Source organism: Polyodon spathula, chromosome 28 (assembly GCF_017654505.1).
Source record: "Polyodon spathula isolate WHYD16114869_AA chromosome 28, ASM1765450v1, whole genome shotgun sequence".
Lineage (NCBI taxonomy): Eukaryota > Metazoa > Chordata > Actinopteri > Acipenseriformes > Polyodontidae > Polyodon > Polyodon spathula.
This window is the reverse complement of record NC_054561.1, coordinates 2807677-2834606: the sequence shown is the minus strand read 5'-3', so window position 1 is coordinate 2834606 and position 26930 is coordinate 2807677. Positions and strand designations below refer to the sequence as shown.

Here is a 26930-nt window from a genome sequence, read left to right as displayed (position 1 = left end):
TACTATATTTTCAGTTTAAATGGATTTCTTTTAACAATTTTTTTGGAGCCCTTTATTTACAGTGTCCAGAGGGATATTTTTCCTGAAAATACTGCATGTTGGTTCTGTAATTCGTTCATGTGCCTTTAAGAGCTCATCAGGGGGAGGAGCTGCAGCTGAGCGACAGCTGTGGAGTAAAAGCCTGTGCGCTTGTGAGAGGTCGGACAATGTCTGGATTCGCTCAGAAAGGACAGTTTGTCTCTGGATCTTAGTGAGACAATCTGTGTTCCTCCAAACAAAACAGTCCAGTGTCACACTGTACGACTTCTTCCTGCTTCTGTCAGCAATCACTTAAAAACAAACAAAGAATGAACCGCATCCAGTGTATTTCCATGGACCTCAACGCTGGCACTCAGTAACTACCCTGAGAACACTGGGCAGCCGCATGGCACATGTTTACACACCACTTCTCCACCCCCAGTCCGGATTTCACAAACCTCATAAATACACAGGAGGTTGTGTGCATTGAAGTTGCTGGCTGTGTTTTAATGCAGTCGGGAAGGTGCGTCAGTGATGAGTCTGATTTCTCATTTTTTGTTCTCAAACTACCATGCAAAAAAGTAAGGAGTCTGGAGTTGATCTCCAAAAGTTAATTCTGCCATATGTGTTTGTACCCTCGGAACAGCTGAATCCTGAGTGTAAACTATAGCCAGTCGTAGCCCTTTCTACCAGATCACTCCAATAAGGAGGTACCAGACCTTTACAAAACCTTAAACGCAAAACGGTACCAATGGAAAAGCCTCTGGCTCACAGTGTTTTTTTTTTTTTTTTTTTTTTAGTTGCATCCACTAGCTTGACAAGTTCCATGTCTGATGGAGCTAGTTGCTTTTGAAGTCCTTGCTGGTACAGCCACACAGTCTGGCAGTGTTTAACTTTGCACAGATGGCTTTCCCGGGCTCCACAGTGCTTCAGATCCCCCCAACCCCCTCTCTGGGATAAACTACACCGTGTCAAAGGGCACTGATAAGGTGCTGTCTTGAAGCTTTGCTTACATTCCCCAGGCAAGGAAACAAACACCTCTCTCATCAAACTCCTTCTAAATGCATTGGATTAGCAGCGTAATTCTAAAAAAGAATGAAATATAAAGTAATGAAAAGCTGCATACATTGGCAACTGGCATACAATGTGCTGTAAGTTTAATAATACTGACAGTGTTAGTGAGGATTTCCATATACATTCCAGTGGGGTTTTTTTTTTTTTTTTGGTGATCATGATGGAATAACAAAAAAGAAGCAAAATTTAATACATATGCTTCAAACTGAAACGCCAGGAGGTTTAAATGAGGAACTTTCACTGCTTCCGTTTTTGTAATTCGTCTTGTTATGTTGACTCTTTCCCTTTTGAAGAACAAACGAATGACCTGATTGTAGTAATCGCCCATTAATTGTATAGTGATGTAACTACACACTGTAAGGTATCTAGCCATGTCTGTGCTTGCCCATGCTGTTTTTAAAAAAATGATCTTTTAAAGTAATGAAATAAATAAGCAGACTTGAAATGAGTGCTGGTCTTCACCTTAATCAAAAATGTTTTTTTCAATTTTTTTTATTGAGCAGTTCAACTCGTAACTGAACCCCAATTATTCAAGAGGTCTTATTTCTAGTTATATGTACCGGCATATATGTAGTTTGTCTTGTACTGCAAAAATGTTCTAGACTACACTAGCACTATGCATTTCTGATTAGAGTTCTTTTTCCTTGAAAATTTATTTACCTGGACATTTTTTTTTTTTTTTTTTTTTTTTTTTTTTTTTTGGGTGGCTAGCTGGCAGACACTTCCATTTACATAAGCTGTGGTCAATTGTTGTTGAACGCAAGGACAAGCAGTGTAAAAGGTGGCTGAAGAGGGTTGACGCTAAAGGGAAATTGTGGTCTACAAAACGTTGCCACCCTTGTGCTGTACGCTAGGAAAAGAACTAGGCTTGCGTTGCTTTAGGTTCTTGGTTCGGCAAAGAGTAGGTTTTAACCCTTTTTAAAGTGGAACAAATGCTTTTAAATTTGCATTTCATTTATGTTTGTTTCTTTAAACAAGAGATGATGGTTGACATTCAGTAAAACAGGGTTATTCTACTGCAAATGCTGGCCCATGTAATTGTACAGTATGTTGCTGGTGTTCTACATGGGCCCCCCTATCCTTAAGGAATGTGTTTGTTTTATATTAGAGTATGATGCAGAAGCTTTACAATCCATTGGTTTACTACATAGAATTATTAATTCTGAACGTATGCAGAGATCCAAAATAAAGTCTAAAACAAGAAGACGCAAAAGGGCATCATCTTTATACAGTGTACTAAACATGCAACATATGTTTTGAGCTGCATGAAAGTGTGTGGTGTTTCTTTTATTTTGTTTTAGCCACTGTAATACTCTGAAGCTCATCATTTTATTAAGTTTTGTGATTTGGCATTCTTCAGAATATATGAAAACACCCAGGTGTCACCATGGTTTCCTAAATAACAAACACATATTTTGTTGTTATAAAGGATGGATCTGTGTGTAACCAGTCTTTCCCCTGGGGGTTGTCTGTGTAAAAGGAGATGTATCTGGGAATGAAAAAAAATTTCAGTTGGAAATGAGAACACCAGCTTTTTTTGTTCTGTGTTGTGTCAGTGGACAAGCAATAATTGCAAGGATGGTTTACAATTGGGCCTAGCCAGAGCTCAGTTTGGGAAAACAGTGAAGAGAAGTTTGTCTACTTGTTTGCTAACTGATTTTTAAAATTTTTTTTCCATCTGGCGTTCTCGTTCACAGAACTTTGGATGTTTAAAATCAGCAAGTCATTTTTTATTATTCAAGAAGGTCAGTATCTCACAAGTCAAGAAAATAACCCTTCTTTCCACATCCGGGATCTATTGAGTTTTAATTTACCACTGTGTAAAATAAACAACAGTTTTTTGTTTTGTTTTTTTAAATAAAAGTGCTCTAATATTTGTGCTCGTAGCTGAAGCTGCGTGCGTGTTAGATTTGCAGAGTTAAGACCCTTGCACTCCACCTTGACTCGAGCGGAATCATTTTACTAGACTTGGCTGGCTGTCAAGTGGACAGGATTGTGTATTATGAACCCACCGTCACAGCTGAGGGTAACTGGCACCTTGTTCATGAGGCCAGAGAGGCAGAGACTGCAGGGAGAAGATCAACACCAGCCTGGGAGCTTTGGGTTCGTAGGCTGGACTGAGACAGTGGGGATTAAAACAGGGCTGAAGTTCACATGCTGGGAAGCAAGGGATTATGGGATTGGCCCCTCCACAGCTGTCCAGACTTGTCTAGGAACTTATAAAAAAAAAAAAAATGAACACATGGCTGAGAAGCTTGAGAAAGCATACATGCTTAAGTTTCGTATAATGGTATAGGGATGGAAGCATTGCAAGAGGCAACACATATGTAAATATGGACCGTGCATATGGTTAAATGCTAATTATCAAGTTTCAAAGTACAGAAAGAGAATTCTGATCACACTAGATTTAAAAGAAACAAAATGAATCAAAGCAGTGAATTATTATTATTATTATTATTATTATTATTATTATTATTATTATTATTATTATTTCATAATTGAAGCCACTGAAAAGTTTATTTTGTGCTGAATGTTAGGTTTCTTGCTAGTTTTTATAACTTTAACCCTGTAATGCCAAAGTAACTAGATTTGTTGTACAAAACTCCCCTTTTTTTTGCCCTGTTTGGTAACACATCATTTACTGCATATGAAAAATTCTGATGTGTGTGTGATACAGAAATGGACATTACAGGGTTAACACTGAGCATGTCATTTTTGCACTGGAGAAATGGCCAAGGCAGACACAATGTTGGAGGAGGGTGACTGAAGGCGCAGAGCACCATGGCTGACTTTACACCAATGAACATTGATTGTATTTATTTATTTGCTTGCTGCAGCTGTCTTATTAATGTTATGTCATGTCTCTGTTTACGATGGCAGGGTCCCTTGGATATAACTCTCACCCAACCGGGTCGCACTGCCAACGGACCTAGCTGGTAAGCAAAGGCTTTAACTGTCTTTATACAGTAGCGGTCTGCCTTCAAAGGAGCGGTTTCCATTCACAAGAGTTCAGCGTGGAAACTATCTGTTCTGGTTTAGTCTATGTTTGGTATCTTGGCCTCAAAGGTCTTTTTTTCCACTTCGACTCCAACAGGAAGGATAATTTATTCTGCCAATGCAGTTTCACATCTTATGCAGCAAAAAAAAATAATAAATACAAAAATTATGATCAGGTACTTGATAACTGACTCTGCCATTCTTGGCCTTTTCAATTAAACTTCTTTGATTTCGCCAAAGCAGTCTGAGACCAGGCATTTTACAGAGCAGCTGGATTTTCTGTTTGTAAGTTATTTACAGTGTCTGTCAGTACTGCGAAGATAAATCACATTTGATAAAGTCACTGTACCAGGGGGAGCACTTGTTTTAAAGGTGTACAGCAGTGTCTGTTTCCTTTTTAAGGCTGGTTTCACAGATTGGCACTAAACCGGGATTAGAACAGTTAGGGAACGGATTCCAATGTAATACATATAGACAGGATTGGTCCCAGACATTAACAACCCCCCCCCCCCCCCCCCCCCCCCCCCCCCCAAACCCCGGCAAAAAAAAAGGTTTCCCACATTTGCACACAAATTATCCCCTTCGGGCACAATTAGAGCACCCCATTTGATTCTGTAGTTTTGATTTGTGGTGCACATGAAATCAAACCACTGGAACTGAAAATCTTGGGAAATTGACAAAGTAGGCAAATTAGTGATTGTCTAAATTTTAATGGATGACTTTAACAGGCAACACATGCAATCCATTTAAAATAGTAAGAGTAAAGAAACCCAGAGCCACAGATGGTAAAATGCATGAAACTGTTTATGCACAGCGTAATCTAACATTTCCACACACGAGTGCCTGTTATTTCTATATCACTGATCACTGACCGATAATTCAAATTCTCAATTCTAACACCCTGAGGTTTTCATGCAGGTAGGTATATAAAGCATATAAATGACTAATCCTGAGGTTTTCTAACACATTTGCACACTGCTGTATCAGCATTGTAAAAACAATGCACAGATAGGGTACTTAACATGGTACAGTTATGTACACAGTTACTGTTATGTTTGTACTATGTGCTTACTTGGAAAATGTGTGGTTGCTGGTTTGAGCCCTATTTGATAAGGATATTGGTTTCTTTCTGCACGATATTACCGAAGATCAGATTTTCAAAGACCATAAAACATGTTTCAGATAAAAAGTTGCAGGATGAAATAATTTCTAGTGTAAACTCAATGGATCTTGTTTTACAACCATAGGATTAGTCATGGAAAGCTGCTTTGATAACAAAAAAAGGGTGGGGCTACCCATGATGCTGAAAAAGGTGGAGTGTGATGCTGTAGCTGTATTCATTGAAACTGCAAACAAAATGCAGTACAGAAGGTTTAAACTTCTATCTATTAAACATAGCTGTAGTGTCTGGAAGAAGTCAAACTACCATGTGATCAAGGGACAGCACCCAAACACATTGAAACAGTGCTGTGTTCTTGTTCACATTCTGTAAGCTAAAACATAGCTATAATATTCCTGTAGAAGATTTGTTTGAATGTTGCCATGGCACACAGGGCAGTAGCACAGGTGCTGTATTTTTGTGGGGATTGAATCAGCCCCCCCCATACAACCACCCCCCCCCCCCCCCCCCCCCCCCCCCCCCCCCAGAGTTAGATTTTGTTTTTCCGATTTGTTTTACGTGAAGAGGATCCCTAGGTGTGTGACACGAGCTTCTTTTTCATTAGAAACCTTTTGGAACAGCATGTTTTAATACTGGTTTAAAAAAAAAAAAAAAACTTTTTAAAGTCATTCTGTTGTCGCCATCTGTGAATTATCAAACAAAATAAAAACATAAATTAGATGTAAAAATAACAACAGACATGTGAAATGTCCCCCTAGTGCTGGACAGAGTGAACTTTAGCAGAAATAAATCAGGACTTTGATGCAGCTGGTCTCTTCTTTCTTTTTTCCTGTTGAAGACATTCTAAAGAAATCGTGCAGCTCTGCACTTTGTGTGCAATCATTTACTGGAAGCAAACTAAGCCAGCTGCCAGGTTCCTAAATGCAGTGCAACGGGTACTGTAGTAAGTAATAGGTCAATCTGTGATAACTGTGCAAAAAAAAAAAAAATACAGACTTGCACATCATCCTACTAATTGAGGTGTTGTAGAGGAGCCTCTAGTTGTCTTGGGGCGATGGATCCCAAGTGTTAATTGCCTGTCATTTCAAAGCAGACACAAAGGGATGGGCATGATTATAGAAGATGACAAGGAGCTAAGGGTGGGGTAATGATAGGGCTGGCGAAGTCGGATGACAATTGAAATCATGTTGACAAGCGCGAATCCTTGAAGCAATATGACTTGGGTGATAACTGAATCAGCTAAATTATAAGGAGTGGCACAGGCATCAGGCCATAGGACAACGATATATTCACATGGGGGGAATTGCTTGTGGGGAAGGAAATTAGCGCTGCGCCATGCACTCATGCTTATATGGTTCTTTAGTGCTTTTGTCTCTGACACTCCCTTCTTAGTGATGGTTGCTATCTGGTTCCAAACACCTTGGCTGTCTAATATGGTAATTCATGGTAATATTAATGTGTTTTAACCAGAAATGGGAAGCAGATTTACAATAGTCTATTGCAAAGAGCCCTGAATAATAGGTCTTGCAATGTGGGTAGCTGCATATTTGTAAAAAGACTATTGTATTGAAATGCTGTCTCCCAATAATTAAGCAACAGGACTCATTTAGCAAATGTTTAACACTTACTGTACAAGTTCTATTGTGTTAATTGTTGTGTTGAGCTTTGACAGTGACTGCGACTGCTTCCAACAGCAGAGAGTTTTACATTGCAAGTAACAGCAGGAGGCTGTCCAGTTTATGTAATCTGTGTCCCTAAGCATAGTTCTGGATAAAGGAGTCTAAATAAGCCATCCATTTCATATAAGTGTGAGACATTCTGCAGTTTACTTTTGAAGTTAATTAGATACATTAATTAGTAACACGTTTTAATTGTGTCTGAATGATTAAGGTCACCCATAAAGTCTGGAATGGCTGAAATTGCTATGAAATGAGCTTCTTATTTCCATCCTTGAATTGTTAAAGTTTTTACAGACATGGCTGACGGATGACAAGGGTGTTTGGGCAGTATTTTTCAGGTTTTTCTTTCTGAATGGTGGTTGCAGTCTGCCGCAAAACACCATGCTGTTTACTAGCTGTAATTTGATGTATATTAAAATACGACCTCTTGCTGTACAACTTTACAGATGTTATAAAACGCACTGAGTACTTTTACTACAGACTTGTCTGTTTGTTTGGAACCACCTAGCAACAATCACTGTGGATGTGATGTCATACTTAAGAAGTGCATTGGGGTCTATGCGACATGGATATGCTTCCCTCCCTATAGAAAGTAGAGAATCATACAGCACACACCTAGTAGGGTATTGGAAATTACATACAAGGAAAATGTATATGATAAATTAAACAAACCTAAAACTCCACCAACAAATCTGTTATTACAACCAGTAATACAACTCATTTTGCTGTAAAAAATAGTACTCTGAAATATGAAACTTCTAAATACAATATGTTGTTTTGTTCGGCTTTCATTTTTTTTTTTTTTTTTTTTTTATATTAGGGCACAAAAGCCAAACCAAGACTGTTTTCATGACAAGCGTTTCAAAGAAGATTTGTGGCTGACTCATTGTGCAATGTGCCTAGCGCTGGCCTGGCAAAGCTGTACTGTGTAATTAAAGGGGAGTTTTTAAACTCTTTTTGTCCTGCTTCTAGAAGGCATGCAGAGTTGATTGTGTTCACTGGAGCACTTTATTTCAGCCTTCTCAAAGTTGCTAATTCGATTCAGGAATACCCAATGAAACAGTACTTCTGCTCATAGCCTCAGCTGAAGGGACTCTGTCACTGGAAACGTCTTTGATAATTAAATAGGCTCATTATTTAAACTGCCAGTAATTCCCAATTTCATAGCAGTTTCACACATAACAGGTTTTAATATGAGCTTGATTTGCCACAGTGTACAAGTATCCAGCTTGGGTGTGTCTTATTAAACTGACAGTAAAACCAGGAATGGATCAAACTGCTATGCAATGGAAGGCTTATTTCCATCCCTGAGTTTTGTATGTTGCTTTTCCACATAAAAAGCTAAAAAAAAAATCAGAAAAATAAAAAAGCCTGAATCAGTGCATAACTACACATCACTACCCAATTGTTCTATTTTAGTTGAGAGTAGAATGCTGCCTTTAATTTTAGACTGCACTTCGTATTCCCTCATTGTCTTCTCAATACCCCTTCTGTACTTTTTCTTTGTTCTACATGCTATGCATATTCCATGCAAAGATAAAGAACTGTACAATCTATTCATTCATGCATGGCATATTTTATAATTCATTCCTTACTTGACATGATTTTTAAAGATAATTGCCAACACTTCATGGGTGCCTCGAGTTCGGAATTCTATTTTTGGAGATTCTGGATCTGTGTTCTTTGTTTAAGTAATAGGTCATTACTTAAAACCGGCACGACTTTCACAAAAGGGCTACTGTAATTAACTTTCAATAATACCAGCAGTACTGAAATATTAGAATGCGTTGTAATGTAGAAGAGTTATTTCTTTTAAACAGTGTTTTAAACTCTGATTACAAATTAGGTCACGTCTTAATTTTAATGCTGAATGTGTTTTAGTTTATGGAACAACTAACTCTTTATCAAACGCAGCTCTTTTTTCGCATTAGCAGTTAATATACTGTAGTAACAGATTTATAAACTAATACAACATAATTTCTGAATAACCAGTCAGACTTGCCCAACCAAAGTCTCACCCAGATCTTTCTGCTACCTAGGAGATGTTCCCAGAGCTGGAAGGGAACAATGGTTTATTAAACAGCGATCTGACTGCTTGTATGATTGGAGTTTTTAACCCAGATTTTAAACTATCTTGAACTAGTACTATAATTGATACATCATGTGTCGCGTGTCTCATTTTATAAGTCAGCTTATGCAGTTCGGGCGACTTAATGTAAGTTACTGTATAAATAACGCTTGGCATGTGTGACTACAAATCCCAGCCTGCCCCCTAGACTGCATGTGTGACTACAAATCCCAGCCTGCCCCCTAGACTGCATGTGTGACTACAAATCCCAACCTGCCCCCTAGACTGCATGTGTGACTACAAATCCCAACCTGCCCCCTAGACTGCATGTGTGACTACAAATCCCAACCTGCCCCCTAGACTGCATGTGTGACTACAAATCCCAACCTGCCCCCTAGACTGCATGTGTGACTACAAATCCCAGCCTGCCCCCTAGACTGCATGTGTGATTACAAATCCCAACCTGCCCCCTAGACTGCATGTGTGACTACAAATCCCAAGCCAGGTAAAAGTTTTTGTCTAAGCTGATGTGAAACCGACACTGGCATGACTGATAATGACACTCTGGGTTGGATCTTGGATTTGAACCCAGAATCTTCTTGCTGCCTGTCCTCTGTTCAGGTGATATGCACGCATACACACACACGCGCACACACACAGCAAGCCCATCACGAGACTATGTTTTGGCTTTTGTATTTTGTATTTCTTGAATGTGTGCGGCAATGTTTTTGACAGCTGTTTATCAAACAGTATCTCTGTTTGAATGTCAACAGTTATTTTCCCATTGACCTTGGCAAGATTAGAATCAGCAGCCTGTTTCCATTCTTAATATTGTGACTATTGTAGGTTTTGTAATCCTTCTGTGGAGTGATGTATGAGTAATAACAAGGAAAAGTCTGTAATACAAACCACTACACTTACATGTTTCATTAACCCCTGACTATACAAATTGACTAAGTCCATTGAATAACAAAGAGTTGCTAACATCATAAAATTTGATAAAGAGTTTATTTTAAATGCACTGTGTTATGTCTATAGGGAAGTGTCTGTTTCTCCTCATTACGTCACAGCAGATCCTGACAAGCAGGCACCTAGTGAGCTACAGAGATCCGTAGCTCGCTGACATCCATTCTCGAGTTCCTGGGTGTAAAAGAGGAAGCTGGCTTGGTCATGGGATCAGAAGACACCCTCCTAACCTTCAGTTTTCCTAAACTGGGTGGTGAATGGCTGTGGTTGATGTGCTTAGTACAATCTGTACCCCAAGCTTGGACCGTAGAAAGAAATTCAAATAGATGTCTGTTTTGTCACAGGCCCTGCAGTTCACGTCTTGCATTATTGGATCCTAACAAAATGAGAAATCATTTAAAAAAATCAGATTGGGTAGTTTGACACTGGCTGAATTCACGAGGGAACTAATTTGGTGAAGCAAGTTGGTTGGAACAGCAGTCGGAACATGCAGATAGCTAGAACAAGTAAAGGCAAGCATGGTTTTTAGATATATATATAGTTTTTGCGATTGCCAACGCCAATGTTGTACGTTTCTGATTGATCTTGCAAGCCCCGGCGAGGCTTCTCCTTTTAAAACGAAACCTTTGACTAGTACCAGAGCCGCGCAACAGCCAAAGAAAACCAGCTGCAGCGCTCAGAACAGATTGTTCATTCCTAGAGCTTTTTATGGAGATTTAACTTCCCTTCAGTTGGTGGGAAAATGGGAATTCAGCGATTTAAGAGTGTATGACCTCTTGTCTAAAAATAATCTGTTTACTTAAATATGCTGCCAAAGAATTTTGGAAGTGAACAGCAAAGAAAAATGCTAAGGGGGGGGGGGGTACAGTTTTTTTCATAAAGGCCTTGCTTATGCTTTACTGTTCCTCTGACATTTTTAGTGCAGCTCCAGGCCTGTTCCTAGCCACATTTGCTAGGTCTATAACCCCTTCAGCCTTCTGAAGTACTGATCTTACATGGGGATTTAACATGTGCCATCATTCTAAAACATATGGCTCCCATTGTTCTCATGTAGCCCAGTGGTACAAATCAACACATGAGAATTTCAAATATGAGGACGTTTATTGGGGGGGAGGGAGGGAGGAGGGAGGAGGTGTTTGGCATGGCATTAGATTCATATAGTCAACCAGTGAATGCCTTGTCATTTCAAGCACCTACAGACTCCTTGCACAGTATAGGTCAGTAGAGCACTTGGTAAATGTAGGATGCTGCAAAGTGGAAACCAAATGTCAAAACATTTCATTGCAGGAAGATAAGGCCTTTTGGATCTGTTAAGCACATCACTTTTACTAAAAGACCATGCAAAACTATATTGGTTTTATTAGCCAGAGTGAGTGAATACCCAGACTGCACAGAACACTGTATCTCTGCATCTTGTTTAAATTAAAGCCCATCCAATATGCTTGTAGATTGTCATTTAATTTTGTTGGATATGTCTGAGCAATTCTTTCAACTTCAATAGTCTTTCAAAAGAATCTACTGGGAGAGCCAATGTTTCTCCTTCACCAGACAGTCAGGGTAGACTTGCATTGACGTTCATCTTTGCCGGTTGTACTGTATAAACTGGTTTGATATTCCATTATGCATTTGAATGACCTACCAGGATCAGAATGGCCCCTTTCCATGCCTTTAGAACTCCTTGCAGACTGTAGTTCTTTTTCATATTGTAAAGGGATGTGAGTTTAGTTCTGATGCCAAGGGTAAAAACATCCAATTTGGTGCACCTGTGCTGTCAGTTCTAACGTTTCGGTTGGATTAAGGCTTTCTTCTTGGCATCCGCTGTTCCCTGTAATTCCTGAAGGCTTGGCTATCAGAGTTAGTGGAAAGTTTAGTTGTGTGCCGCCAAATCCCACTCTCTTCCTCCCTCTCTCAGCCAGATTAAACGAGTCTGGCATCGCAACATCTGGTGCTGCTTCCTGCCTGAATCACCGTGGCCCTTCCTGGGCAGAAAGAGTGGAAAAATCACAGGCTGATTGAATATTGAGACAAACTGGAATTTGGTACTGAGTTTAGAAATACTAAATAAAACTTCCTAAATTCAATGACAACATGTTTGAAAACCTTGACAAAGACTCCTAGTTGAAATGTTTGTCATTTTTGAAAAGTTTATTAAATTTCTTATCCATATAATAGTCTGCTGTCACATTTAAGTTATTTGAGTTTTTCTTTAAATCTGCTTTTAATTGGCTCTGAACATGCTTTGACCTTGTCTGGAGATCCAAAGTGCTGTACCTACCCAGACTACTCTGTCAGATCTATATGGAGGAGCTGAAAGTTCCCATTGCCACATGCTTTGAATGGAATTAGGAAGGGTGTTCAATCCAGGCATTTGGGATTCTCCAGACAAGTGCAAAGCCAGGTAAAGTCAGATTTTGAGAAAAAAGGTACTCAATGGTGGAGTAAAAGAATTGAGAACCACTCAGTCATTGCAAACAATATAGATGGATAGATGAATGAATGGATAGATAGATATAAAATTATGGGCAATTTTCAGCATTACAAGAGCCAATGAAATCACGTGAAAGTTGCCAAAAGGCTTCTACGTTCAAGAGTACAGCTAACTCTCCTGAGCTTGTCGCTAGTCGGAGTACAGTTGAGCTGCACAGATTCGCCCCCAAACAGGGTGAAGCATGTATGCAGTTGCTGTGCTTTGACTTTTAAAACGATGTGAATGTAGAAGCCTTTTGGCCACGTTCACACAAATTAATTGGCTCTTGTATGCTGAAATTTGCATATCCCGATTACCCATAATTCTACAGTTACTGCTTTCTACCACGTTAACTCAAAAGCTACTTGTGTGTGTGTGTGTATATGTATATATATATATATATATATATATATATATATATATATATATATATATATACACACACACACACACACACACACACACACAATCTAAGTGAAAATCTTGGAAAGTTATCAAAATAGGAAAATTTAACTGGTGACTTTAATAGGCCACACATGCAATTCATTTAAAATAGTAAGAGAAAAGGAACATAGAGCCCCATGCTTGTCGGAATTAATGTTCTGTATTTTCAGCTCAAGGACTGTCTTCTGATCTTATGACTTCATTGCAACAGGCTGCTGTCTTAGTTACAGAACGCTGCAGAGCTGCACGACTGCAGAGTTATTCAGAAACTCTGAGTCTGAGAATGCCACCCGTCTGACTTCTTAGAATTAGTCTCAAATTGTGCTGTGTGTCTGCTTGTCTGTGTCTGTGTGCTACAATCCCAGCCTGCCATCTCCCTAATGTGGTATTTATAATGATGAAACTGAGTGAGATACGGTACGAGGAATTGGACAATATATGGGTCCTTGCATTGTTATCCCCCACGTATATCTGCAGTATTTTGTTCTATGTTTTAAACTTAGATAACATTTAAATATGTACACTCAACTGTGAACTCCTCCAATGAACTTATGCGTCCACACATGCACGCACAAACAAAGGCAAGGTTACCACTTATCTACTGAATGACAGGCAGACTAGTACATTTCTATTAGTCTTTGTGCTTAGCTGGGATTTGATAAGTAAATCAATAGAAATCTAGACTGATGGATACATGCCTTACAGCCTGGCTGTGGAGCACAATCAATTATTCAAGAAGGTGCATTATCATACCGTATTAAGAAACATTCATCCTGATAAACTTTGAGTGTCCAACACCCAAGTCTGTGGCGGGTTACCACTGCGAGAATATCACTTTTTCATATAAAATTGAAGAGAAAGAGAAACTGCGAAATCAGACTGGTACTGTGCGTGTATAAAGACATGTCAGCATAATTTTTTATACAACAAGTGCTGAGAGATCAAACATTGAATGACTTTTTCGTATTCAACGCTGCTGTGTGATTTATTTCTGGGGGTTTTTTGCGTTCTTACAAATCTAACGACAGAATGAGTGGGCGAATTGAACCAGCTCCAAAATGACACTACGTTGCTGAGCACATGCAGAGCTCGATCTAAGCTTAGCAATTGTCCGAGTTTAGCTGCTTAACTTTAAATATAATTTCCCTACGTTGTGCTTGTTATATAAACATACTACAACCTTGAGCGCCGGATATTTGCATGTTAACATCAGATGACACCTGATACTTATTTTAAATGAAAACGACTAGAGGAAGGTTGGGCATTAATCTCTTAATCTCTGTAGTTTAACTGTCTCTATAAACGTGGATTGAAATTGGATACGTCTTACTATGAGCTTGATTAGCCACGGTGTACAGGTAACAAGCTCAGGTGTGTCTTCTTAAACTTGTAGTAAAACCAGGAATGGATCAAACTGCTGTGAAATGGGAGTCCTTTGCATTCATACCCAACTCTGGAGTGTTTCTGAACCATCGCCCGAGTTTGATTGGTAGCACAGCTGCAGGAACTATCAAGTGCTGCAGTGCCTGACTGGCACTGGCTCAACAAGATCAAGGAAATCGGTCTCCTGTTGGACTCCTTCCAGAGGAAGCAGCCATGCACTGCACTGAATTCCTTCCCGAAGCGCCATTCAATCGAGAGATTGGGGAAAAAAAAGGGACAAAGTATGTCCTTAATGGGCTGCAAACAGGAACTGACCAGATGAGCGAATGTCAGCGGTTTTGTAATGTCCCTTTGGTTTGGCATCCTGAATATCCGTTTTTTTTTTATTTATTTTTTTTATAGACGTTGCAAAATTGGGATTCTTTCCTCAACCGTTTGATTAGTGGCTACATGACCTTAAGTTGACCACTAAGCACCTCTTGTTTGTCTCTGACTCCCAGGCCTAGCTGAAACTGCATTGCTCAGTGTTTACTTGCTGTCACTGAGCACTGTGATCACCATTTATAGAAAAAAGCTTTTTGTTCTTTGATTTTAAAAGTGCTTTCGACTTTAGAAACCTTTTCTTAGCTTGACAGAATTGATAATAGCTGGTCTAATTAAGCTCAGATTGGTCCAATTTCATAATCAATGAACAGCTTTACACATCATGTGTGATTTTAAAAAAAATAAAAATTTAGAAAAATTAAATGATTAATCCAATCCACTGTCTCTTTACAGCCTCTCAGAGATTCCAGAGGAAATGAGAAGTCTGATTATTGAGAAGAGCAAAGGAGCGAACGAGGAGGATGCAGAGGCTGTTGTCAAAGGTAGCACCCCTAAGTTATTGGCTCCCAACGTAAAACGACCCAGCAAAGAAGGCATCTACATCAGAAACATTAACTAGCCCCCCTGCAACGCTCTGCCCCTAGTGGATGTAAATAATACAACATGCAGCAAATGTGTAGCAGGGGGGACAGGTTAATAGTCCCTCATGTGTTTCAGGGGGGATATTTCAATAGTTACACTCTGGTGTACCTGATGACAGCTCTATTGAGAGGTTTAAAAAAATCACCAGGATGTGCTGACCTAGACAGCAAATGACAAAGTGAATCTAAACGATTGATAATACATTAGATATGTCTACTACGCCTTATACTGGATATGAGGATTGGAGAAGGTTTGAGTTCAACTTTTGTGAGCAAAAATGTATCCTTTTTAAGATATTGGCGTTTATGGTTTGAGTGGCCGACTATTGCAATTGCCCTGTTACTGTATATTCAATGGCAAACTCCAGTCTGAATATTCAACACACTTCTGCTTTTGCTGAATCAGATAAGTTGCTACCCCATGAAAGCTTAGTATCCAGATACATCAAAATGTAAATTTACAAAAGGGAACCTTTTTCTCCAAAAAGGGTTTTAAACCACTCTGGCACTGTCCCTTGCAGGACAAGTGCAGACTGACACGATTACAGCGTGTTCTGAAAGGCCCTGGTTAGGGCGATTCGTCATCTCTGTTTCTCATTGTTCAGCCACGGACCTTCAGTCTGATTAGGAGTGTGTGCTGTGTTCATTCCTTATCCAACCAAGTCTAGACATTATCCGTGCTATTTGTTTGAACAATTGAAATGGCTAGACCCTCAGTACCATTTTTTTGATGTAAGCTTGGGCACAGAGTTGTTGGCTTTCTGAATTGGGAGCCGTTGGGTATGTTGCTAAGGTTGAAGCGGGATGCGTTAAAGGTTTTGAAATATTTACGCAGCCTTGGCTGCTGTGATGCTCGCCCTGCTGTTTGTCTGCATTGGCTGGTGTAGTACTGAATCAGAATCAGGGATGGAAATAAGACTTCAGGTTGCATAGCAGTTTGATCCATTCCTGGTTTTGCTGCAAGTTTAATAAGACACCAACAGAGCTTGTTACCTGTACACTGGGGCTAATCAAGCACATATTAAAACCTGGAGTGGGTGAACCTGCTTTGCAATAGGAGTCTTATTTCCATCCCTGAAGATGTGTCCCAGCAAGGTTCTTTTTTTTTTTTTTAAACCTGAAGTACATTGTATCCTTCTAATTGTGTCTACCACAGTGAAGTAACTACTAGGTAATTTGATCTAATTATTAAGTTGCAATTATTAATGCCTTAAATTAAAACTTGCACCTGAACTGGCTAATCCTGAACCTGCATATGCAGGACAATAAAGTTTTCTGCCACTGAAAATAAAGCCAATTGGCTTTTAAAAATACAGAGCACAAATTAGCTGCCATTGGCTGGTACTGGATTGTACTGGATTACGAGAGGGAAGGGCGGCTTCCCTTGTTTTGAAGTCTATACGTTAATGAATGGGTTTATTAAATACCTGCACATTTTCAATTTTAAAGGCAGTTAGTAGTTTCTGCACATCCCTGTTGGCTTCCAGCATTATCGCCCACTGTCTTTTTCAACTCTGTGGGGAAAAAAATTCCACTATAAGTCTGAACTGCTGTCAATGTTTGCATACAAGGGAATATAGAGTTACAGATTCTGTTTAATAATTGTGGTTTTGACATGCGACCTTCCCGTGGAAGGGCAAAAGCCCTTGGTGTTTTTAATATATATATTATATATATATCTATAATATATATATTATATATATTATATATATATGTGTGTGGTGTGTAGAAATAGATTATCTTTGTGTTAGATTTAACACACACGTTACATTCACCAAAACTCCTTCTCCAGAAAAGAGGAGCCTTTCTTTAACGGATCCCTTCCTTTTATACCATGTGCCTGTAGCCTAATTAATCACGAATGATTCAGTTAAGACTCCAGCCACATTCTCACATGTGTTCTGACGGAGGATTTTAACCCTGCCAACCCTATATATGTACATATTTACACCAAAGGCTTTCTCCGTGTCACACCATACAAAACGGATCCAGGATTAGCATTATGTTTGCGCTGTGTAGTCAGATAACCGCCCACCTGTTCACTGATAACATTCATCTGAAAAAAAGGGTGCCCCTACATCTGCATTCTGTAAGATTTCAACGCAGTACCTTTGCCGAAATGTTGAGGGATTGCTTGGTGATTTAAACTGGGGAAAGGGCTTGATGAGAAAGCAACAAGGAATGTAGTAAAAAAAAAAAAGTTACACACAAATGTTTTTGCTGTGGCTTCCTGTGCAATAATAAGCTTGATTTAAAGCACAGGGGGTGGTGTTTTATAGACAAGACCTGTTTTTTTTTTTTAAACCAGATAGGTGAGTAAATGAGTTGTTAGGTGATGCAACAGACGTTGGTGGGTGTTCATTTTTAACTCCAATTAGAAAAAAGGAGAAAAAAAAAACATTTGTTTGATGGAAAGGAAAACTGGGTAATAAAGCTGTCAGACTGCAAATTAAGTGGCAGACGCAAGGCGACAGTTTGTTAAATATGTATTTGACTTCACCCTCTCCTCTGTCTGCCTTTGACAGGTCTGCTCACCACGCAAACCATAATTTATTGTAGTTAGAGATGGGACCAATACACACCTCTCGTCAGCATTTTGCCATCCCATAAACAAAACGCAACACTGTTAAATGATTTAGCTTGTTTCTCGTCTTGCTTTCTTATTAAGGAAGCAGTGTTTTTGTTTCACTGAGACTGCACTTTTTTCAAAGGCTTGATTATTATTTATTTTTTTTACCTTACACACATGTGAATGTTTGTCTTATTTATGAAGTCCAGTATAGAAAAAAGTAAAAACAACAAGAAAAGTACCGCAGTGAAAATGTATTTGAGTGTAATTATATCGGCTGTAGATTATATCGCTAACAAGAAGTTTTAAAGCATTTCTGTTTGCAGTGTTAATCCAATGTACTTCCTCTGTAGTTAAAACTGCAGTAAGAAACTAGACCTCAAAACTTCCAATTTTCCATACGGAAATCATTAGCAAAAAATGAAAATAAATCAAACTCCTAAAAAAGATATTCCAAACAGGGTTGCTGCAGCATCCCTGTATTCAAAACTCAAATGTGGTGAGCAGGATCCGTTTAGAGGTTTATTGAACCAAATAACACGGGGGAGTGGGGGAGCAGGGCTCCTTTTGAAGTTAAAATGTAAATAATTCTGGAGTCAGCCTCATGGGGGTTAAAGATCACAAACGCAACAAATCAATGCCAGGCCAAGTCCCCTAGAGGAGCGTTCGGGAGCGGTGAGAAATGTTCCAGACACAGCAGCATGGGGGCCTGTGTGACATGGCAGGGAGCTAATCGCACTGTGTATTCTTCAGTAAAATCCAGTGGAAAAAGCCAGCAATGGGGGCCTTGGCCTTCTCTGCCCTGTGACGCAGTACAAACATCCGCTCGATGTCTTTTTAACCCTGCTGTCTGGTTCTTAATGTAACTTAAGTGCCGTATTTTAATTTTTTTTTCAAAATTCTGTTTTAAGGTGCTTTTCATCCAACTTCAGGCATAGATGTAACATAGGCTAGATCAGTGTCTTTTATGGAAGAGCCAGTGCCATCTGGTTTCATTTTGTTCTGCTGGCAATACACTGCTCTGTGCTGGATGGGACTGGCAATTACTTACTTATGTAAACACACATGGCATGAGTTGGTATACATTGTTTGCGTCTGTGGCAGGCAGCTGGAACAGCTATTGATCAAAGCAATTTTAACAGACCTATCCATAAAAATAACTGCAAAAATAACTACTCAGAATGATTGCAAATGTCATAAGGTAAGGATACCATGTACACTATAGTTAGGCATTGTATTAATTAACATCATTTATATGATTGATTCACCTATTCATTTTGATCTGTTGTCACAGCAATAATAAATATAGCAAAACATCTGATTTTGGTCTCCTAGTTTATTATTAAAAGGGCCTGGGAACTAAGATCCATTAGAGTTGATATGTGTTTCATGTACATTTACCAGAATTAGGATTTGTGCAGTGCTCAAACCTTTATTCTCTGAATCCAAAGCCAGCATGCAGATGCATATAGCAGAAGTCATGCAGTGCAAGGAGACCAATGGTTATTTGGCCAAACTGGTCTCCTGGCCAGTGCAACAGTGCAGACACGGTGACTGTAGCATCACCCTGTACAAATGTACTTTTCACTACTGTAGATTTACAAAGCTTTTGCTGTAGTGTAAAGTTCTCTTTTGAAAAGTATGACATTTATCATAATAATAGTAGTACCAGTATATTACCCTGAAGAATTAGCAAGCACTGCTGAGGAACAGTGTGGCGTGCACATGTTAAAGACCTGGTTTGAATTAGGTATCTACCCTAATAGTCCTGCACTACAATACTGTTCAGAATAGAAACCAATGATTTAAAATCCATTTCCTTACCTCTTATCAGCACTTTCTGTTCTTGTGACAATATGTTGGTTCTTTGCTTGTATATTATACTGCAATTCAGCATACAGACCACCCTACAGATGACCAGGTGCTCTGCTTCCTGGTACTTAATCATTTTATGTGAGCTTCTCAGCACAATTTAAGGTGGGGCAGTTATGATGTTGCTAGAGCTAAGAGAACTGGTTTTACATTATTGGTTAGCACTCCTTTAAAAGTCATTTGCTCAATGTAAAACTCCAGGACCTGCATGTTCTTTAATTCTTATTTTCTAAAGATGATTAAGCATGGCTTAGTCTGTAATCAAGAAGAGACTTTTGCTGCTTAATACCACCTCCCTTCCTTTTTTGTTGTGTATACTGGAAGTCGGCCCATCAGTATTTGTGAGAAGCTCATTCCCTTGTTCCCTGTTTATATCTTTAAGATGATCTGGCGATAGCTTGCAGCGTTCCTCCAAGTTTAAATCAACATCTGGTAAATCGGCCTCCTTTTCTTGTCGTTGGCTAGACCAAATTCTTTCCCCAGCGCGCTCAGCTCTCACCGCCCCCCCCCCCCCCCCCCACTTGCCAGACTAACCCTGCTTAATGTTTAATCTTCTCTCTCTGCTTGTCCTTGATTTAAGTAAATCTGATTTATATTACAAGCTTTCATGTTGCATGACAGATTTAGATAGAGGAGGATGAAATGGGTTTGCTGTCCTCCCCCCGTTTTGCTTCCCCGCAATGGTTTTGTAAAGGCAAACTTTCATCTCGGTAAAGTCCTTCCTCTGTTGGCTTCCACATTTCCCTAGGCCTTGGTGTTTAAGAGCCAGGTGCCCTGTCAAGAGACAAGTAGGAAGCTTGTATTTCCAAACTGTTAAAATTGACTGCACTGCAGTGTTACATTTTCTAGATTCAGGAATGTCATAAGTTAACAGTGGCGTTAAAATTAAAGGTGAATAGTAACACCTTCAAGGATGTATAGTGAGACTCTAATGCCTATTGTGATCTGTACATTCATGCAACTCCCTTGAGGTCTTGAGATGGGAAATTTCAAGTAGAAAAATGTTTTTTTTTAAATGCTTGTACACCTTTTTTTAAACATATTTGTCTGGCATTTGAAAAAGAAATCCATATTTTGTATTTTTAGCTAATGGTATTGCAGTTGTGCTTTGTCACCTTATCTGAAACCCACATAAGAACTGAAATATCAAGAATGAAACTTTTTAATGGAGTCGCTCTGTTGCAGTCAAGCTTTCCATAAATACCAGATAACAAAAACAGACCGTGACAAGTGCACAAAGGAAATTATGTCTAATGTCCACACATCTAGAGCTGGCTATCGTAACAGGGAACATTGTTGGCATTCCAGATTGCTGGGATAATAACCATAGGATGGCTAGTGGAGAAGGTATGTGTTTTATTTATTTATTTTTTAAATGCAATGATGTGTGTCCAGCATTGCAGCTGTGCATATTCCTCAAGTATTTGCTGCCATGGAGAGGGAGGGCCACTGTATTCTGCAATGCTAAAACAGGCACAGCTAAATAGGAAACCATTCTCTGGTGCTGTAACAGGACTGGGTGTCTAAACCAGGTCTTCTGGAAATGTTGGTGTCTCTCCTGCAGACACCGGCAAGCGTTTCCTTTGGATGCACCACTCCAATATTAATACGCCATTGTGCGAGCAAAGAAGACTAACTAGACAATAATTGACTAGAAATAAAATACCTTAGGGTGGCAGATTAGCTAAAAAGGATTACCCAAAACTAATGAGTGTGTTTCAGATATGACCCCCATACATGCCAACAGTCCTTATACGGTCGGGACAGCCCCGACTTCTTAGCAAAATGTCCCGCGTCCCGATCCATAGGAACAAATACCGATATTTACCCAATAAAAAATTTAAAAAATCATTTATTCTGCGCAGTAGAGTCAGTGAAAACCACACGCTGTGCTCTTCGTGCAGCTGACACATCTGCTGATCACTAACTTATACAAAGGAAAGAACGCTTCATTGTGTCTGTTTTACTGTAATGATGGTTGTGTTGAGTTTTGGGGGGGGGGGGGTGGGGGGGGGGTGCGGATATTATATGATAATGAGTGTTTTTTGCGTATGACTCCTCCCATGTGTATGATGCGTATGAACCCCCCCCCCCCCCCCCCCCCCCCCCTCCAACACTGAACGTTTAATATTATCAAATGTTGGCACCGTTTTCGATTGTAACTAAAACTTGACCCACTTTATGACCAAATGTTTTAAATTAATTCCATCACAGGTGGAGTAAACTAAAACACTACCAGCGAATCGCACTCTGTCAGAACTGATATCTCGGTTGCATTGTCCTTCTGTAAAGAAGGGAATTTCATAAGGCTCAACGATTATGGCCATCCTGCGCTACTTTATCCTTAGTGTTGAGCAATGAAATCTAGAACGCACCACAGAATGCACAAATAGATAATACAATGAAATGCATACATACTGGTAACAAATGCCAATGGGAAAGCTTTCCTCACATAAAATAAAAATGCTAATGCTAAATTTATTTTTTCTTGGTAGAACCTTTCTGTACTGTACGCTGGGTAAAGCTAACACGATCACACTAAAAAACCAAACTTGCATTTCAGTACAGTACTGAGAAAAGTAATAAATAAGATTTAATCAAATCTAAATATTTATCCTGCCAGTAACTCCACGTTCTCTCCCACGGGCAGGAAGCAGTGGGCACTGCATTATTTATTTATTTGAAGCGGTTTCAAATATTTATACAGGATGACCCTGACCAGGAGTGTCAAGTTCATTAGGGGAAATCAATGCAAGAGTTAAAGCAGAATAATAAGTGAGGTTTCTCACAGCAGAGCGGGGCTTCCTGCCTGGGTTTATTAATTTGTCAGACAAGGATTCTCCAGTGCCTTGATAAAACTGGCCAGCAATGGTAGGCAGTATTATTGGGAGTGGTGTTTCTGTGTATTGCGCTGTGAAAATTCTGTCTGATTCGGTCTGATTTTGTTTTAACTTTTCTTCTAGCTGAAATGAAAGATCAAAAATAAAGAAAAAATCTGTGAATTTTTAGAATGTGTCGAATTCCTTAAGTACAGCTGTGTGCTAATTTTATTTATTTATTTATTTATTTTCCCCAAAGAAAAAAATATTTGGAACTTAATGAGTGAAAATGGTGGCAGATCACAGAATAAATGAATACGTTATACTGTATGTGTACCTTTCTAAAATGTTCTGTAGTAGAAACCCAGTGTAATAAAGCACAGTTGAGCGTTGTGAAGCAGAGATAGGGTAAAGCTTATTAAAAAAAAAAAAAAAAAAGCATAAACAAAAAATCAGGGTGAACTATGATAAATGCAGAGTATAACCATAGATAAAACGTAATGGTAAACCTTTATAAGGGTAATGAGGCTCACTGTGTGGTGTTGGTTGAATTGATGCCCATTAAAAACAGGTGGTCTTTTTTAAGATTGGATTGAATTGTCTCTTTCTGTGCCCGGGTAGGTTGGCTGTACAGAGAAGTGCGTGGAGGGTGGATCAAGATGAGGAGGCACTGGTTTGTCCTGACTCCAGACTCTCTGGACTTCTACACCAGCAGCGAGAGGAATGCCAAGAGGCTGGGATCACTGGTCCTGACCAGCCTCTGTTCTGTCATCTGGCCCGACAAACAGAGCCACAAAGAAACTGGTGAGGCTGCAGTTCAGTTCAGACGAGAACTTGCCCGTGTACAGCACGTGTTTTCAAGCTTGAATATTTTTTATATTCTGTAACACTTCAAAATAATGGCTGCAATAATGAATTCCGACTGAATACTAACAGAGTATCTTCTGCACTTCCTGAGTTCTGAAGCAATTCATTTTGAATTCAGCTCTATTAATTCATGTGGATTTAATTACCCGTATTCATTCAATGTTTCTTTGTAACAAATGATGTTGATCCCACATGTATAAGGCAGGCATTCATGCATGAAAGAACTATTCTCACAATTTCCTGGTGGGTGAGAGTCTATTGATGAAGAAACAAGAGAAAGGAGAACCTTAGTGTTTTTAGATCATGATTAATTATCAGGGCTGAAGTCTAAATTGAATTGCTTCAGAACTCGGAGGTAGTGCATGTGATATTCTGGTGTAATTCCACTGAGATTCCGACAGAGTTCTTTATGAATCTGCAGCCATTATTTGCAAGTGTTAGCGATTTTTTTTTTTTTTTGGAATTAGCTTGAAAACCAAAGTATAATTCAGACCATACTAATATCTTTCTGTTGTAAAATAAATGTCGTAGCCATTAAATTACCTTAAAGGAGAGGACCACTCTTCTGTACAGTAGAAAGCTTGTCATTTATTTCAGATGTCCTTTTTATGCATTGGTTAACTTTGCACAATACATTTTTCATACAGCCCTTGACTAAATCGGTGAGATGAATGTGATCAGTTCAGTGTCGATGGTCTTGCAAGTGGTTTTCACCACACTGTCAGCAGTTACCCTTTTAAATAATGCCTTTTAGAATTCCTTCAAAGTTTTACTGTTTTTTGTTAAAATATTTTTTTTTTTTTTAAAGCAGTGACTCGCGGGGGGGGTCCACAAAGACCATTCTTTCCAACCTCCACCCTCCTTATCTTTCTGCAAATAACATTGACAGCAGCAGCCTGACTGTTAGACTCAGAGTCATTTATTTAAATAAGATTGCAACTGATACCAGTCCTTGCTGTGCTAATGCAGTTTGTAATGGATTGTGCTGATGCACTATGGATTCTTGCTCAACAGGCAATATAATACTACAGCTGAAAATAGCCTTCAAATGAAGGAAAGTCATTGATAGAATGAATTTCAATGGTGACACCCAAACTGACAGCTATTCACGTGTGTGTGTGTGTGTGTGTGTGTGTGTGTGTGTGTGTGTGTGTGTGTGTGTGTGTGTGTGTGTGTGTGTGTGTGTGTATATATATATATATATATATATATATATATATATATATATATAATGAAAAAAAGTACTCTCTGTTTAGTCATCAACCATGTTCAGTAAAAGACAAACCAAAGTCCACTTGTTTGTTCTTTGCAGAGACTCATGAAGACACGCATCGTCGAAACGGGTTGTGTTTTTAATAACAAAGAATAGTTTTTTAGGAGTGAAACATTGCCGCTTGCTTTTTACTTTCTTGAACATCAAGTCTGAAATGAATTAAGGATACAATGAAACCATCCTGAGTGATCGACCCACCCAGTCTCTGCAAACAACAAACAGGTGGACTTTGGTTTGTCTTCTACTCCACACGGTTGACTACTATAAAATAACTGTCTATTGAAAAACATGATGACAGGTTTTGCAAACAACGGATCCAGTCACATGGTTTTTATTCGCTATGATTCCAAATGAATTCCACACTTGTGATTTACCTCTGGCACTATTATCCACTGCATGATATAAACCCTGAGCTATCTTTCGTTTCACCTCGTCTACAGGCATTTTTAATATCACCAAGCAGACGTGATAAAAGGATCTTGTGACGTATCAAACAAGCGAGAACAACACTGCTTAGTCAGGTGACTCCCCCCTAATCGCGTCCTGCTTTGGTACAGGAAATTGACCTTGTAATCCGTTATTTGGGAAAGGGTTACAGACGAGGATGCTGAAAGGACAGACGAAGAGCCGAACAGGACATTTTACCTGATACGGGACTCTAATCCATTGTTTGTTTCTTGTGTGTTACAGGCAATTGGAGCATCATGGTGTACGGTCGCAAGCACAGCTATAGGTTGTACACCAAGCACTTTAATGAGGCAGTACACTGGGCATGTGCAATCCAGAAGGTCATAGACAGCAAGGCTCCTGTCGAAACCCCGACACAGCTCCTTATTCGGGACATTGAGGTCAGTTAACAGCAGACCAGGGGTCAACTATAGTTAGAATTACAATTACAAAAGCATGGTTTGCTGAAATTGCCATACAATTGCAATGCTGTTTTGTTAAGTTACAGTTACACTACCATTATAACAAATAAGAATAATGATCGAATGACAAATAAATGAGTTAACTGAACTGTAAACTATCAATTGTATGGTACAGTTAGAATTACAATTATGCACGTCTGCCAAGGTTCAATTACATTTGCATTGTAATTGCAATTAACTATGAATTGCACAGTTAGTTATTCATAGGAGTAACATCTGAAAAACTCATGTAGCTATTTTGTTATTAATCTAGTTGAATTAAATTTAAGTGAATTTAAGGCAACAGTGGCACTGCAAAAAAAAAAAAAAATCTTTCCATCATTCTGTCACTGTATTTATATATTATTTACGTGGGAATCGACAGCCAGGAAATGGGATTCTAGCAATCCCAAATGTATCCTACAATTATGTTTTTGCTTCTGGTTGTCATTAACGATGTGGGATAAGACCAGTACTTTGCATCTCTAGCACTGCTGATTCCATCGCACACAAAATTAGACGCCTGGCGTTTCCATCTGTAGTATATAATGAAGTTACATATGGGAGTTTTGTTTTTGCTTAGTGTGTGAGGACCACAACTTCACCAAGTTAAAATCAACCATTACCCTGCCAAATAAGCCACAGATGGATTTTCTTAGAGCATTTTGCAGCACTGAAGAAATCACCCTGCAGTCCAACATTGTCTGAGTACTGGCTGATCAAATGAACCTCTAAATTAGTTGAGTTTGGACACAGGAACACAAATCCACGCAAAAGACAATTGCAGTTGTCGCCATGTTCAGTCGTTGTCGGGGTTAATTCCTGCTTTTCAATTCCAATTCCTTTATAAAGTCAATTCCCAATTCCTGTTTCCATTTTATTCACTTCCAACACATCACTGATGAAAATTGCATTTATTAGTATTCTATTAAAATGAGCTTCTCACAATGGCAACAAGTCATTTAAGTTGATGTCACTGTTAATTAAACTGGCTTCAGATGAAAGCAGTTGAACAGTCCCGACTGTCATTATGTCTCTAAAATATCAATTGCAATTCTTTCAAAGGAATTGATTTTAAACAGAATGAATGTGAAAAACTAAGCGACTAAGCACACAGCAGTCAGCACACCGTCCTGATGGACAGCTTCACTTCAGCTTTTGAATCAGTTAGCAAGCAACTGTTTTCAAGAAAATGACCTCATTTAGTTTCACGGGAGCAAGAATTAAGAGAACGACCTAAAAATAGCCAGCAGAGCCCCGGAAAAAAAAAAAAAACCCACACACACACTCGCAGAAACAAGAAAAAAAAAGGTTTTGAAGCTGAAAACTAATAGTGTATCTCTTGCAAAATGAATGCGCTGACACAGTAAGTCTATATATCTATTCATTTATTTATTTATATGATGCCTTTCATACAACAGTATCTCAAAGCGCTTTACAA

The 26930-nt window shown here is 39.1% G+C and overlaps 1 protein-coding gene across 3 annotated transcripts in view; it reads left to right on the top strand.

Annotated features, from left to right (window-relative positions):
* LOC121301804 (unconventional myosin-X-like) overlaps window positions 1-26930 on the top strand; it is a 42613-nt gene that overhangs the window by 2338 nt on the left and 13345 nt on the right. For all 3 annotated transcript variants that reach the window (XM_041231416.1, XM_041231415.1, XM_041231414.1), the window contains exons 2-5: window positions 3973-4028; window positions 14994-15082; window positions 23063-23245; window positions 25272-25429. In XM_041231416.1, coding sequence (XP_041087350.1) covers window positions 3973-4028; window positions 14994-15082; window positions 23063-23245; window positions 25272-25429 — 486 coding nt within the window. The remainder of the gene's footprint in view (window positions 1-3972; window positions 4029-14993; window positions 15083-23062; window positions 23246-25271; window positions 25430-26930) is intronic.